Below are 15,742 nucleotides of genomic sequence, written 5' to 3'. Positions count from 1 at the left end.
AAGAGGAAGAATCTTGGTATACACAGGTGAAGATCTCAGTAAATTACCCACCACTCACTGCCTCTCCTTGCACTCTAATTCCCCCAACTCTCAAGAAGACCTTCTGTTTGGTCTTCAAGCCCCAAAGAGAACATCTAGTCCAGCATTCTATCCCTCACAGTGACCCACTAGCCTGTCCTGTAAGGGATTAGCCTGAAGGAGCACCTTTGTAACTTGGGGGCGCTGCTGGATCCAGGGCTATGATTGGAGGCTCAAGACCCCTCCGTGGCACATGGTACCATTTATCTGCTTTGATGGATGCGCTTGCTACAGTCCTTCTCAAAAAGCATGAGCTGGCCCCTTAGTGATCCATGCTCTGATCACATCCAAGTTAGATTACTGTAATGCACTCTACATGGGGCTGCTTTTGAAAACGGTTTGGAAACTTCAGTTGGTCCAAAATGAAGCCGACAGGCAACCTTTGGAGATGATCACAGGAATTGCATCACTTCTGAGCTGAAAGGTGGCTGCCCATGTATTTCTGGTCACAATTCTCAATGCCAGTTGATACCTTTGAGGCCCTGAATGGTACCTGAAAAACTGTCTCCTCCAGTACTACCCAGCTTGCCAGTTAAGATCTGCCTCCCAAGCTTTGCTCTCCATGCCTTCAGAGGGGAGGTGGGTGGTGACCAGAGACAGGGCTTCTTCAGTGATGGCACCTCTCCTTTGGAATGCCCTCCCCCTTGGGCCTTGCTGAATGTCTACCACACTGTCTTGCAAAGTGGTTGTTTGGCTGTGAATCAGCACTCTGCTGGTTCAAATCCCTCTACTGCCATGAGCTCAGTAGGTGGCCTTGGGTTAGCCACTCCTCTCAGCCCCAGCTCCCCAGCTGCATTGTGGGGATAATAATAACACTAACTTGTTCACCACTCTGGGTGAGGCAGTCATCTGTCTAGAAGACCAGTATATAAGCACAGTTATTAGTATTAGACACTAGGTCAAAATATTTACTTTTTACTAAGGCTTTTAACTGAGGGGCTTTGACTTCGTAGAGCAGAACCACAAGTGACAAAAGGCACAGATTGGACACTTGTCTGCTTCCCTCAAGTTTTGATGGGAAATGTAGGCATCCTGGTCTTGCAGCTTTGCTCTCTGACTGCTGTCCAATGGACTTTTCAACTGTCACTTGTCCAACATTCCGCCAAGCTGCCTACATTTCCCATCAAAACTTGAGGGAAGCTGACAAGTGTCCAATCTGTGCCTTTTGTCACTTGTGGTTCTGCTCGTAGTGGTCTTATGGTCTACACATCTAGTCTGAGGTCCAGTGCAGATGAAGCTGTCCAGTTATTATCAGTTAGTGTAGTGCAACATCCAGCCCTATGTGGACACTGCCTTTGTTTCTGAAACAGAGCCCAGAACGGCTCAGGAAACTGGAGGCCACTTGAGTGCAGTGAAACTCTGGTCAACCTCAGAAGCAGCTGATATCCCCCCTCTCAAGTCATAAAAAGCCAGCCCTCTAGCCCCAGAACCTAGAAAAAGATGGGTGAAGGGATGGACAGCAAAGAGTTAACAATATATTGCATATTTTTGTGAATGGGAATGGTCAAGTTACCTCTTTCCGTTGAGTGCCACCTTTGTATATAAATCCAGGTGGACCCCAATTCCAGGTAAGAGCCTCAGATTGATCCTGGGAAGTGTTAGCTCCACAATTCTTAATCTGTAGGAAACAAAGGGGAATAAGGTCATCCAATGAGGTCCATCTCTTCTTGTGATCTACCAGGCTACCATGATAAACCCTGGAGGGACCACACACACACACACACACACACACACACACACCACATTTTAATGACTAGGACAACAGCTGTCAAGACTGACAGTGAGTCACAGTTGTGACGGATGTCATTTCCTGGTCACTCAACCCTGTGACATTGTTTGGGAATTTAGAGACTGAAACCTTCCCCATTGTTCCCGTCAAAGATTTAGCTTATTTGTTTCCAGCTTTGCCATGGATAGCATGTGATTTCTTTTGTTACTTCGGTGTCTATTTGGCCCATGTTGACCATTTCGGTCAACAATGGTTTATGTACAATAATAAATTAATATTATTGAGGGAATGTTCAACTGAAACTAGACATTATGGCTGCTGGTCTTTCTCCTCTGCAGCCCACTCCCCTAAATCTAGGGGGGGAACAGATGTGTGAAGCAAAGAAGGTGGAGATGCAGGGATGACGATTTCAGCTATTGCAGCGCAATTGACGTAATGCTTAATTCCGGCCTTAGGATGCTGGCAAGAGTAAAGTTGCATTCTCTGCTGTTCATAGGCCAGAACGTTCTCATGCTCAATGTTGGCCTGAACAGTATCCTTGGAGGGGGCAGAGCAGGCTGAAATTGAACCTGGTAAACATGGCGGTCCTGTACTTGGGCCAGAGTCGCCAGATTTGGGAATCCAGCTCCCGGCCTTCGATGGAGTGCCATTAGCACCTCTCCCATTGATCCAGAGTCTCGGAGTGATACTGGATTCCTCCTTATCAATGGAAGGCCAGGTCACAGCAGTTGCCCAGTCTGTGTTCTTCCATCTTCGACAGGCCAAGCAGCTTGTACCCTATCTGTTGACCCACGACCTAACTACGGTGATCCATGCAATGGTCACCTCCAGAATGGACTACTGTAACTCACTCTATGCAGGGCTTCCCTTGGGCTTAACCCAGAAATTACAGCGGGTCCAGAACGCTGCTGCACGTGTCCTGATGGGCACGTCATATAGGGCACATGTTACTCCCATCCTGCAGCAGCTGCACGGGCTCCCCGTGGAATTCCGGATCAGGTTCAAGGTTTTGGTTCTAACCTCTGAAGCCCTAAAGGGCCTGGGACCAGCATACCAGCAGGACTATCTCTTCACGTATGTACCCCAGAGTGCATTAAACAAATAAGAATCTGCTGGTGGCCCCTGGCCCCGGGGAGGCCCAGCTGGCCTCGACCAGGGGCAGGGCCTTTTCAGTCCTGGCCCCAACCTGGTGGAACTCTTTGTCGGAGGACACCTGGGCCTGCCAAGATCTCATATCCTTGAGATCTTGAGGTTGAGGCCAGTCTTTGATCGTTTTAAGAGCCTTCCTACCGGTCTCCCACTAGGGAGACAACGTAATCGTCTGCCTCCCTATAAGCACAGTCTCTAGAATATTATAAACTGTGCCCTCTCCCTTTTGTTTTGCTTTGTTTTATATCATGATTGGGGAAACTGGAGGGAGCCCACCATGTGAGATGTTGTCTTATATGTATTTGTGGTGGCTTTTTTGGACTTCTAAATGTATTTACATGTTTTAATGCGTACTGAGCATTTTACTGTAACTTGCCCTCAGTCTGTTTGCTGGGAGGGTGGGCTAGAAATCAAATCAAATCAAATCAATCAATCAATCAATCAATCAATCAATCAACAATGAAACAACACTTTCTGGACAGCCGTTTGGGGGATTTGCCAACTAAGCAATGATTAAACATTTTACCCCAAACTTCCTTAGAGTTGTCCATGAATCAGAAAATATGTTGTACTGCAGTACAACTGATGTAGGATTTATAGCCCCACACATTGGAATGCTTAGGGGGTTGGACTATGAACTAGGAGATACGAGTTCAAATCCCCACGCTACCATGAAGCTCAGCTTGGGTCAGTGTCTCGCTCTACCTCACAAGGATGTAATGAGGGTAAATTGGGGAAGAGATGACACTGCATGAAGCCCTAAGCTTTTTGGAGAAAGAGTAGGATACCATTTACTAGACAGATAGGTATTCTGAAATCCCTAGGACTAGGGTTACCAATCTGTAGGTGGAACCTGGCATTCTCCCAGAATTACAACTTCTCTCTAGACTACAGAGCTCATTTCCCTTACAGGAAATGGCAGCTTCAGAGGGCTGTAGGGGTCCCATTCCACATTGCATTCCGCACCACGTCACTTCCACTAAAAAACTGTAAGTGATACAATGTAGCTCTAGGAATTGCTGGAAATGCTATCATTTTACTATAGAGTCTCTGGTGAGTCCTAGAGCGGCCTATGTAACTTCCAGATTTGTTAAGTAGAATTGACAAGATGCCGCAGAATTGACACACACCCCACACCCATATCCCTGCCCACAGCCCTCCTACTGGTTGCTAAGCACTGGCACCACTCCCAAACCTCCAGGAATTTACCAAACTGGTGTTGGAGTTCCTACCCAGGACTCTCTTCTGTTAACAGGTTTGTGAAGCTGGGGTTACTCGTATGTAGACAGTATGGTTCACCTTGTCACAAGTATTGCATAATTCCTTACCCTGTGAGGCCCTGGACTGTGCTGAGTAAGCCTCCTTCCCCGAGGATGCCGAGAACGCCACCTCCGCCCAGTAGGCCTCCATTACCCAGCAGGCCTCCATTGCCAAGGAGGCCTCCGCCACCGCCAAGAATACCTGCAGTGCCAAGCAGACCTCCATCACCCAGCAGGCCTCCGCGGCCTAGCAGGCCTCCAGCACCAGGACCTCCACCATTGCCACGAAAATCAGCTGCACCATAGCCAGGCTGTCCTCCACCAAGCCCGTTTGCTAGGCCACCACCGTAAGCTTCATTGACACCTCCAGCACCTCCTCCAAGCAAACCTCCAGTCACCCCGCCAAGGAGTCCTCCTCCACCTCCTCCACCACCAAGCAAACCTCCGGTCACTCCACCAAGAAGTCCTCCTCCTCCTCCTCCTCCACCACCACCACCACCTCCAAGTAAACCACCGGTAATACCCCCAAGTAAGCCTCCTCCACCTCCGCCACCAAGGAGGCCTCCTAGCAGACCACTATCACCACCACCTCCGTTGCCAATGGGCAAGTCTCTCATTGCTCCTTGGAGGGCATTGCTTTCTGCCATTGAGGTGGCGACCGCTGCAAAAAAAAGACCACAAGGTGAGTGTCCGCTAAAAGGGGAGAAGAGGGTTTCACAGCCACATTTCTGGGGGACCTGTTTCCAAAGAGGCACGGGCAGCAGACGTGACATCTGCCACGGAGAGTGACTCTGACAACGGGCTGAGCTGGTGGCTGCTCTTCATCTCTTTGCCTTGCAGTGCTTTGTGCTATGGAACACAGGATGTTGCATGAGTTGAGACACTTCACGCATTGTATTACAGTAGACACAGCAAGGAACATAAAGAGAAGGAGAGCCCTACTGGATCAAAGCAGAGGTCTGCTTAGTCCAGCGCATCATTTCCAACAGACGCTTCCAGGAAACCCCCAAAGCAGATTAATACACATGCTCGTAGTTTCTGTTCTTCAGAGATATTCTACCCCTAAACCTGGGAGTCCATCATGGTTAACAGCAATTGATAGTCATTTTGCACGTTTTGCTTACAGGAAAGATACACAGGGCAATGCTGTCCTAACATCCTTGCAACTGCTTTTTAAAGTAAGGTCTGGATGTTCCAGCATTTCCAATACATCCAAAGGATGTGGAGGGAAGAGTTTGGACTGTTTCTCCAGGAATTCTACACGCAAGAGGGTAAGGAAGGTGCTTCTGGTATAGAACAAAGGTCCATCTAGTCTAGCATCCTGTTTCCCGAGGGGAATCCCAGGTGGCTATAATGATAAGAACTACAAGCAGGGCACAGAGCCCCTGGCCTCCCATTGCTGTTGCCTTCTCACAATTGACAGAGGTACACTGCTTCCAAATATAGAGGCTCTATTTAGCCCCCATGAGCCATGTACGCTCATGCACTGCTCCACCATCAATCTCCCTAATCTCTTTTCTAAAGCCAGCTAAGATAGTGGCACAAAGTCCCACAATTTCATGTTGAGGTGTGGGACAAATCCTGCCACCTGTCTCCTTTGTGGGTAGCAATCGGAATAGCTCGCGCTGACCAATCACACGCCTGGACTTACCATTGTGTAATACGCCTTTGTTGACCCTGATCACAGCATCTGTTGGCAGCTGGCTTTGCGATGGGGCCAGAAAACTGCAGAAGATGACGACACACCAGAGGGTTAGCATCTTGCTTGGGGCTACTGTGGCTGAAACTGAAAAGGGAAGTTCCGATCAGCAATGGCTCTTCCCCCGAGACAACGAAAAGATTCAGTGCCTACAGAATGGATTTTTTTAAGCAATGCAGAATCAATCAATAGTAAAAGATAGTAACATGGTTATCCAAAGATTATCCAGCAGAGGATGTTTGCCGCACACATGAGGACCCTGCTATGGTTTACCTAATTAATTACGGAGGAGCTTGCCCTGGCTCTAATTAATTCTTAATCAGCTAGTGGGTTGGGAATGGCTAGTGGTGGCCTCCTTTCTCTTGTCTTCCTCTGGCTCTGGAAACAAAGAGGTGGCAAAAGCCATATATATGACAGGCAGGATGGGAAGGCGGTACCGGGCAGGGAGACATAATGGACCCAGTGTTACCATGGCTCGACTAAGCATGTGGTTTAGCCATATTCCAGAGTAAACAAGTATTTGTAAATCTGGAATCTGAGTTAAGCAAGAGGTGTCAGATGCACTCAGGGTTCCCAAACACACTTTGTGCTCGGCCGAGGAGCACTTTACTTGCTTGGGGTGGGAGGCCTGACGGAAAGTGGCTCTTTAGAATACGGAAGGGGCCTGTATGCTGGTATATTCCGCACAGGGACTGTCTTGCGTGGTCTCCATGTTGCGTCTGCAGCTGCTGAAACAGCTCCGCAGCAATGGGTCTCTCACAGGACAGGTTTCTGCACATTTTCCCTGCCCCAGCCCTCCAGCTTTCCTTTTTTTAAAAAAAAACATGTCTCTAGTAGAGATGGGCACAAACCTAAATATGAACCAAAATTAAGGACGAACCAGGCCAGTTCGTGGTTCACGAACCACGGTTCATCAGATCCCATTTCTGATGAACCGCCACAAACTTTTACGCTGGTTTGTTTGGTTCATTTTTGGTTTGTTACTGCAGACAGCCTGGTGCCAATCTATCAGTTTCCTAGGCAACAGGGGATGGACTTCCTGCAGACCTTCTGCTGACCCAGAAGTGAACTTCTGCTGGCCCGGAAGTAACCTTCTGCTGACCTGGAAGTGATGATTTTCTGCCCTGGATGTGATGTTTTCATGAACCAAACGAACTGGTTCACAAACCAAGGGGAGGTTTGTGAAAGTTCATGGTTTGTGAAATTTGATGAACTACGAACCACATGGTTCAGTTTTTTTCCGGTTCATGCCGATCTCTAGTCTCTAGACCCTAACAGAGAGTGTCTCTACACAAGACATCTTACATTTTCTATATGGTCTTATGTAAGTGTACTGTGTCTCCCTAGCTGTGCATGTGTATCCCCAATGGGAGAACGTGGGAGATCTTTCACTTGATCAGGCTCATGTAAGATGTCTTGTGTAGAGAGACTCAGAGATTTAAAAGGGAAAGCATATCTTTGCAGTGAAAAGAACTAGAGAATTTTCAAAAAATAAAAGCCGGAGATTCAAAGAAACTGGCAGGCACATTGTCCTAATGTTATAATGCCATAATAATATTCAGTTGCCACTTTAAAAAGCCTTCTGGTGGTAGAGGGGGAAAGGCCTCTGTGAGCCAGGGAAACTGGTGCAAATGTGGGCAGGCCTGGGAAGATTCACGTGCAGCTGTGAACTCTTTATAGGAAGAGTACAATAAAAATGTGATAGATAGATAGATAGATAGATAGATAGATAGATAGATAGACAGACAGACAGACAGACAGACAGACAGACAGACAGACAGACAGACAGAAAGACAGACAGACAGACAGACAGACAGACAGACAGACAGACAGACAGACAGACAGACAGACAGACAGACAGATAGATAGATAGATAGATAGATAGATAGATAGATAGATAGATAGATAGATAGATAGATAGATAGATAGATAGATAGATAGATAGATAGATAGATAGATAGATGGGGTTGGGTTGGGTTGGGTTGGGTTGGGTTGGGTTGGGTTGGGTTGGGTTGGGTGGAGAGAGATGTTAAAACCCCCGTTGAATCTCTCGTACTCTTGCCTCACAACTGTTCCATGGAAGAGGGTAAGGATTTATTTATTGCTACTCCAGAAGACAATCTAGAGTTGGGCACGAACAGCAATACGAACAAACCAGCCCCACCCCCACGAACAGCCCAATCAGCTGTTTGCAAACAAGCTGTTCGTGAGGCCCCATTCTAAATGAACAGGTGGTCGTTGCAAGCCTCATTCGTTGCTGTTTGTCAAGCCAGACGTCTGGCACCTGCAATCAATTCCCTTGGCAACTTAGGCAGGGATTGTCTGAACTCTGAACTCCTGCTGTTGCCCTGGAAACCCCAATCTAAGCCCAATTTAGGTTGATAGGCAGGTCTTCCTTTCAAGTGTGGAGCTCCAAATTTGTTACAAGGAAGCAAAGAGCAAGGGGGAGGGGGGGATCCCAGCTCTGGTTTTGCAGACAGTGGAGAGGGAGAGACAGTTGCTGTTGGCATTTTGAGAGAGAGACAGGGAGAGTGCATTGGAGTTTGAATTTTCTTTGTATGTGGTGGGATAGGGATCTACCTCTTCAAGTTCCGGGGCTGCTGCCAGGCTCTGGGCCAAGCTATTATTTATTACTGGTACCTTTCCTGCTGCCTGCTCAGGTAAGGTTTCTGGGAGTGGTGTGGTAGGGATCTACCCCTTCAGGTTCCAGGGCTGCTGCCAGGCTCTGGGCCAAGCTATTATTTATTACTGGTACCTTTCCTGCTGCCTGCTCAGGTAGGGTTTCTGGGAGTGGTGTTGTAGGGATCTTGATGGCTGGAGGAGAGCCTGCTGGCCCCCACAATCAACGAACAACGAACATGTTCGTGAACAGGTCATGTTCATCAATGTTCGTAGGTCATTGTTTGTGAATGGCAACAAACAACGAACACCATGTCCGGATTTTTTTCTGTTCGTGTCCATGTCTAGACAAGACATGTGTGCTGAAGTTCCAGGAGACAAACTTCCTAATGATAAGAACAGTTTGATAGTGGAACCAAAAAGCGGAAAGTCTGAGTGGTCTCTCCCTTGCTAGAGGTCTTCGGTCTGAGACTGGACAGAAAGGTCAGGGACAGTCTAACATTAGGTACCCAGCATTGGATAGCAGTTCAGACTACCTGGCCTATGGGACCGCTTCCAACTCTTGGACCCTGTAAAAACCTATCTCTGAAACATCCCCCTGGTCAGGGATGCTTTGCGTATGAAATAATAGGTGCAATCAATAGGTAGCTATTTCCACCTGTGAAAAGCCATTAGAGAGAGCCGTGATGTATCCTCAAAGCCAGCAAATAATTTTTCCAGACTCTGAGCTCCGGACCGGGAAGCTGGCAAGTCTTACATTACAGGGATTTTCTGTCCTTGAACCCGATCAGCTTTCCCTGAAGATAATCTTCGGGAGTTCTGCAGTGTCCATCCCATCCCGTTGGCAACAGAACGGATGCCTCGTTGTTGACAGGTTTGGATTTCGATCACTGCGAAGATCTGACTCAGAGTGTTGCTAAGAGTAATATCACCTCCCAGCTAAGTTGCCATCGCATTATAAGGAGGCCTTTGTCCCAATGAACTGAACAGTTAATACCCCAACAAGATAAAAATATGATTACTTCCTGGCTTGAACTAGCATTACACAAGCAATGGGGGAAGGAGTGACTTTCCAACAAAAGCAATTCCAAAGCTCATCAGCTCCATTTCTTCTGGTAAAAGGAAACAAATTATATAATTCCTCTCTTGTAGAATTCTCCCCAGTGGAACTGGAAGAAAGGCTGTGGGGTGTTGACTTTAATTTCAAGAGTAAACACATTAGAATGTAGCATGTCATTATGAAAGATAGGACATTTTGGAGGTCTTTCATTCATAGGGTGGCCATAGGTTGGAGATGACTTGACGGCACATAACACACCACACATGTCATTATGAAAGGTTGCATTTATCTGGTGAAAGGATAATTCTCTGGATGACTGAGAAGCCAGGTTCTTTAAGGGGCATTTCTGTTTCCACACACCACTTTCGCCAATGCAGGTACAGTAATAATAATCATAATAATAACATTTGATTTATATACTGCCCTACAGGACAACTTAACATGCACTCAGAGCAGTCCACAAAGTGTGTTGTTATTATCTCCACGACAATCACCCTGTGAGGTGGGTGGGGCTGAGAGAGCTCTGAGAGAGCTGTGACTGGCCCAAGGTCACCCAGCTGGCTTCAAGCGGAGGAGTGGGGAATCAAACCCGGCTCTCCAGATTAGAGTCCCACCACTCTTAACCATTACACCAAACACAGGTAGGCTTGCCACCTTCTGAGTTGGAAATTTATTCACTAAGAAGGACTCATGGACCAATTTGGATTACTTCAAATATAGCAGGACAGTCTACAACTTTAAATGAACTATTTATGAATGGACTATATGTGCACTGACACTGTAAAAATGGTTTAAAAGGACTTTTTTCTGCTTCGTGATGAATTATTAGCTTGCAAAATATTTTTCTTAGTGAGTGGTATTGGTAAAGTGTATATAGGACTAATCAAACTGTTTGTATAATATATTTCTTGAACAGTTTGAATGCACAGGCACTTTACTGTTCTGAGATACTCTCGGTATAAGATTTGGATATTTTGTTAGTTCTTTGAATGGGCTTGAAATTCATATCCCCTATGTCTGTTATGCTATTGAGAAATTTTTGCTTAGGCATTAGAGACCTCTACTAGATACCAAAGGAGTGGCATATGATTAAATGCATATAAATTAAAACTTTATTGCATTTATACCTTTAAATGTGCCATTGTATGATGTGTATGTTATATCGCTTTGACTTGTGACGTAGTTAGTTTTCATGGCTGGTTGTTTTGGTTAAACCTCTAGGTCGGGCCTGGAGATATCCCAGGATTACAACTGATCCACAGACAGATCAGTTCCCCTGCAAAAAATGGCCGCTTCGAAGGGAGAACTCTGTGGCATTATACCCCACTGAGGCCACTCCCCAGTAGGGCTGCCAGGTCACCTTGGCAACCAGACATGGGTACTTATTGGGCATCTTTTTCTTCGTACATGTGCAAAGCTTGCACATGGTCATGGCTGGATTGCAGTGATGTCACTTCCAGAAAGGATGTAATTGCGCTGGTCACGGGAGTGTTCTTGCACTTCACACGAGACTGATTATTTAACAATCAGCTTGTTTGGGGCCCAAATTGGCCCCACGCAAAGCGCAGGAGTACTCCTACACCCACAGCAATGACATCACTTCTGGAAGTGATGCTGTCATGCCCTTGTGGTCGTGGGTGATCACCGGGCGGCTTACTACCTCCCGCCAATTGCCAGAGACTGGCAGGTAGAGGGACAAAGCACTGGGCATTTGCCCGCCACTGACGAGCACCTGAGAACCCTACTCCCTAAACCCTGCCCCTCCTATTTCCACCCGCAAATATCCAAGGATTTTCCAACCCAGAGTTTGCACCTCTAAGTACAGGCTATACATAATGTTTCTACAGCTGGGCTTGGGAGAAGCTCACGCTTGGTGCCTTTGCTGTAAGAAGAGGAAGAAACTGTATGGATGGATGCTGAGCAAGTGACACCTTTTATTGGAACTTGATACATAGGAGGTTGATGGCTGGCCTCAGGTATCAGGGCTGGGCTTCTCAGGATGCTCCCTCTTCCTCTGGACCCTCCCATAGAGGCCTTGTGACCCTCATCTCTTGGAGCTCTCCAACCCTCAGGCACATTTCCTCCTCAGCACCAAGGCTTTCCATGCAAGGCATCTTTCCATCAGCCAAGCTGGCTTTACAGTACATGCACAAACTTAAGTACACTTGTTTGTGGCCCTAAAAAAGTATTATGCTGGACAATGACTTTCTATCTTGCTTCATAGAAAAGAGCCCAGTAGCACCTTTAAGACCTTTAAGACTAACCAACTTTATTGGTTAGAGAGCCACAGCTCTCTAACCATTGTTAGATGCATCTGACGAAGAGAGCTGTGGCTCTCGAAAGCTTATGCTACAATAAAATTGGTTAGTCTTAACTGTGCTACTGGACTCTACTATTTTGCTACTACAGACTAACACGGCTAACTCCTCTGGATCTATCTTGCTTCAATAATGGATTAAATGGAGAAAATGAGAACAATGTAAATCGCCTTGGGTCCCTGCTGGGGGGGGGAGATGGAAAGATAAGTGTATTAAATATTTTTTTAAATCTCAATAAAATTGAGAGGCTTTTTAAAGATGATTTATTGTAGCATTTAAAACTGAATTGGTAAGGTGCCTTGAGCCATGAGGGAAAGGCAGAATATATTATTTTAACAAATAAGCGCACAAATGAAATTCTAGAAAATACAAGTGAATTAATATCTCTTAGAGTCTCTCTGCATGAGACCTCTTAGGGAGACACAATGTTAGCTTAGAAGTGTAGTTTTAAAAGGCAAAGCCAGTTTCACCTCTCTACAGAAGGGTAGTTTAAAAGGGCAGAGCCGGCAGAGATCATTCCTCAGAGGGTTTGTTAATTTCATCTTCAGTTTTTGTTTGCTGACACACCAACTGATGGACATTGCATTTCATTTATCACTCTTGCCAAAATGGTTGCAAATTGCAGAAAGCCTCCTTCTTGGCAAGACGTTTCTCCTCTGACTTAAGACTTTATTCGTACTTTGGAGAGGGAGGCTGGTCCCCAGAGGATTAGCTTGGCCTGGGTGGCTCTCAGGCTTGGAAGGACAGCAGATCTCCCCGGCAAACGCCGCAGGCCCCAAGGTTCCACTTGGGTGACAAGGCACCCCTTCAAATGCCCGTTGTCCTCCTAACCACTGTCATGAAGCCTCCAAAGCTCACCGGGTTCCAGTGCCAGCGAGAGAAAGCGAGCCAAGCACACAATGGGGCACAAGCTGATGGCATAACAGGCAGTATCATGTTATCATGTTATCAAGCCCGTTAATCCGCACCAGGCATCAAGCCAAATTCACATCATGAGCCAGAAGCCAACAGAAGCCAGGCTCTGATAAAGGTCATCGGATCGCTTACAAGCACTGCCCGCATTGTGGGCAACGGGACAGTACAAAGAGACACGTTGTCCCCCCCCCCAACTCCACACACCCCTTTCGAAGGGCTTTGATGATACGGATCCTGCTGGAAAAGGACCACACAGAAGCCTGAGTAGAGAGTTTGCAAACAAAAACTGCTCTCCCTGTACAATCCAGCACTGGGGTACAAAAAGATCTCAGCAGAAGCAAAGAGGCGGAAAAGAAGGCAGGAAAAGCATGACCAGAAGACGGTGTGGGAGGGGGAGCCAAGAGCACAGAGGAGTGGGCCCTGGATGAGCTGCTCCCAGAGGGAGGCGGGAATCGGAACAACAGGAGAGGAAAGCGTTTAATAAAGGCTTAAGGTGAATTAGGTATACTGCGTTCAGAAGCCCTGCCAGCCTTAAGGGATGGCCATTTTGGCTAGGGGCAGTCCTAGTGATCCTGGGTTCCTGGGCAAGAATCCAGGCTGAAGTCCCAGCATCACCATCACCCTCTGCCACTGGGACCCAAGCAAGGGGCAGTTGTGAGTGACCCCGTGCGAAGTGCATAGGATCTGCTGCTACTGCCGCTGGAAGCCACCTCCCCAAGCTTCGGAGGGGCGGAGGCAAGCAGCTGCTCCTGCAAAGTTCGCTGCTCCCCTCTGCCACACCCTCCCCACACAGGACCCCGGGCAGCTGCCCCAGGTGTCCTTTGCTTAATCCAACCTCTTATTTTGGTGCCATTAAGAGTGGCAAAATGGGAGGCGAACAGATATGGCCCAACCTGAGCACCTTCCTCCAGCAAGGACACCTGTGCAAGCCCCCCACCCCCCATCATCTCCTATTCCAACGTCCTTGATGAGATTCACTGAAGGGAAAGGACTGGCTTGAGTCCTATATCGCAACTAATGCAGTGCAGCCACCTACATAAGAAATAAACCTACCGAACCGGTATAAGTTACAAGTTAATGACCTGTCCAGGTGTGGACAAGAGCAGAGTTACGTTAAATCACTGGAGCTGGGAGGCCAGGGAACACTTCTCTCCTGTTGCTATTCAGTCTTTGGACAGGAAGAAGCCCTTCCTTTAGTTTTATTCTCTCCAATGGGGCTACTCAAACATCTGCCCTGAGCCATCTGCTGTTTGCTCTCTAATCTTATCCCATCACTTTTCCCACACTTTATATGCTGCGAAGTCTCTAAAATGCTGAAAATTCTTCCATGACTTTTGCAACTGAGACTCCGGCCAGTCTCTTTATACCCTCCACGCATCTGACGAAGAGAGCTGTGCTTCCCGAAAGCTTATGCTACAATAAAGTTGGTTAGTCTTAAAGGTGCTACTGGACTCTCTAAAATGTTGGTAAAGGACTAGAGTTGCCAATTCCCCTTACCTTCTGGGTGGGAGACCTGGCACTCACCTTTGGGTTGACCCAAAGGCCACGTGGTGCTTGGGGAAAGCTCCTGTGCTCTGCAGAGGGCTGAATCCGGCCACTGCTGAGCACGGGAGGACTGCCGAGACAGCACAATGGGCCCTGGAACGCTTCTGCATGCCACAGTGGCCTGGTTCAGATTTGGCACAAATTGGCTGCTGTGGAGTCCTGGATCATTGCTGGGCTGGCGCAGAAGGCCCTGGAGCACTCCTGCACTCCACAGTGGGCTGAATTGGGCCCATTTCGGGCCGAAATGGGCCTACTGCAGTGCATGGGAGTGTGTCGCCCCACCAGGGAGCACGCCCCAGGAGGTATGTTCCCCCGCCTTTCCCCCCGCCAGCTAGGTAAACGGGGGCCGGGGTGGAAGTGGGGATCCCCTGCCCCCAGCGGGGGAATGGCAACGCTATGGCTGTTGTGCGAAGTCTGGTTCTCTGTGTGCAAATACCCATGTGAAGACTATCAGTGGAGGGGGGAGGAGGGAATAGAATCGTTTTCTATTTTTTTTTTTAAAAAAAAAGTCCCCACCTGGAAAACTAAATGTTAAGAAAAAGCTTAGACTCGAACATTTCTCCTCATCATCTAGTTTTTTATGTGCAGGGAGGGTTTTGTTTCATTTTGTTTAACAGACAGTCATGCAGGCTGAAGTACTACTCCAAGAACAATTTGTCACCTCACATAATCTTTGTGTCAAATGGGCCACCCACAGAGGGGACAGGGAATGACAAAATGCCCAAAACAAGGCCATTACGATGTAGGTCCTTCTTAGTCAAGGCATTCATTTCTTCTCCATTTAGCAGAGATGCTCAGGCCATGGAAAATGCATCTTGTGATTTTAACCTACCTCACAAGGTTGTTGTGAAGGTAAATTGGAGAAGAGGAAAATCTTGTAAGTCACTGAATGTGCTTGGCTTGGAAGGACATTCTTTATTTATTGCTTTTTTTAAAAAAAAACTGCTTCTGTAAAAGTGCAAATGTCATGGCCCAGTCTGAGAGTGAGGTCTCCTCTGGAGGAGAGGAGCCTCGTGTAGCCAGCCAGGACTCCTCAGGAGAAGAGGAGCCCTGTGTAGCCAGCCCTAGCCCTGATTCAGCAGAAGCCAGCAATCAGGAGCAACAGCTGCTGGATGATCAGAGCTTACAGCCAGCAGCTGAGGCACCAGCACCCTCTAGCCCCTACACCACAGGGGAAGCTCAGCCAGGGACTTCTACAGGTGCAGCGCAGCCAAGAGCCTCCACCCCCCCAGGTTCACCCACGCCCAAGGAATGCCGCAGGCAGCGCCAGAGACTGGAACTGCAGGAGAGACGGCGCAGTGCTCGCCTCTTGAGCCAACGCCAGCTGCTGGAGAGTGATGATAAGTAGTGGCAGGATAGAGCCCCAGCAGC

At 47.7% G+C, this 15,742-nt stretch overlaps 1 protein-coding gene across 1 annotated transcript in view; it reads right to left on the bottom strand.

Moving 5' to 3' along the window:
- LOC129330451 (BPI fold-containing family B member 4-like) overlaps positions 1–14,481 on the bottom strand; it is a 33,577-nt gene extending 19,096 nt beyond the window's left edge. Inside the window, exons 1-4 of the mRNA XM_054980485.1 lie at positions 14,351–14,481; positions 5,867–5,940; positions 4,285–4,876; positions 1,592–1,696 (exon numbers count right to left, since the gene is read on the bottom strand). Of these exons, the coding sequence (XP_054836460.1) occupies positions 1,592–1,696; positions 4,285–4,876; positions 5,867–5,940; positions 14,351–14,481 (902 nt within the window). The remainder of the gene's footprint in view (positions 1–1,591; positions 1,697–4,284; positions 4,877–5,866; positions 5,941–14,350) is intronic.
- Positions 14,482–15,742: the final 1,261 nt, after the last annotated feature.

This window comes from Eublepharis macularius, chromosome 5 (assembly GCF_028583425.1).
Source record: "Eublepharis macularius isolate TG4126 chromosome 5, MPM_Emac_v1.0, whole genome shotgun sequence".
In the NCBI taxonomy this organism is placed as follows: domain Eukaryota; kingdom Metazoa; phylum Chordata; class Lepidosauria; order Squamata; family Eublepharidae; genus Eublepharis; species Eublepharis macularius.
The sequence above is the reverse complement of the archived record's forward strand: the minus strand, read 5'-3'. Positions and strand labels throughout refer to the sequence as shown.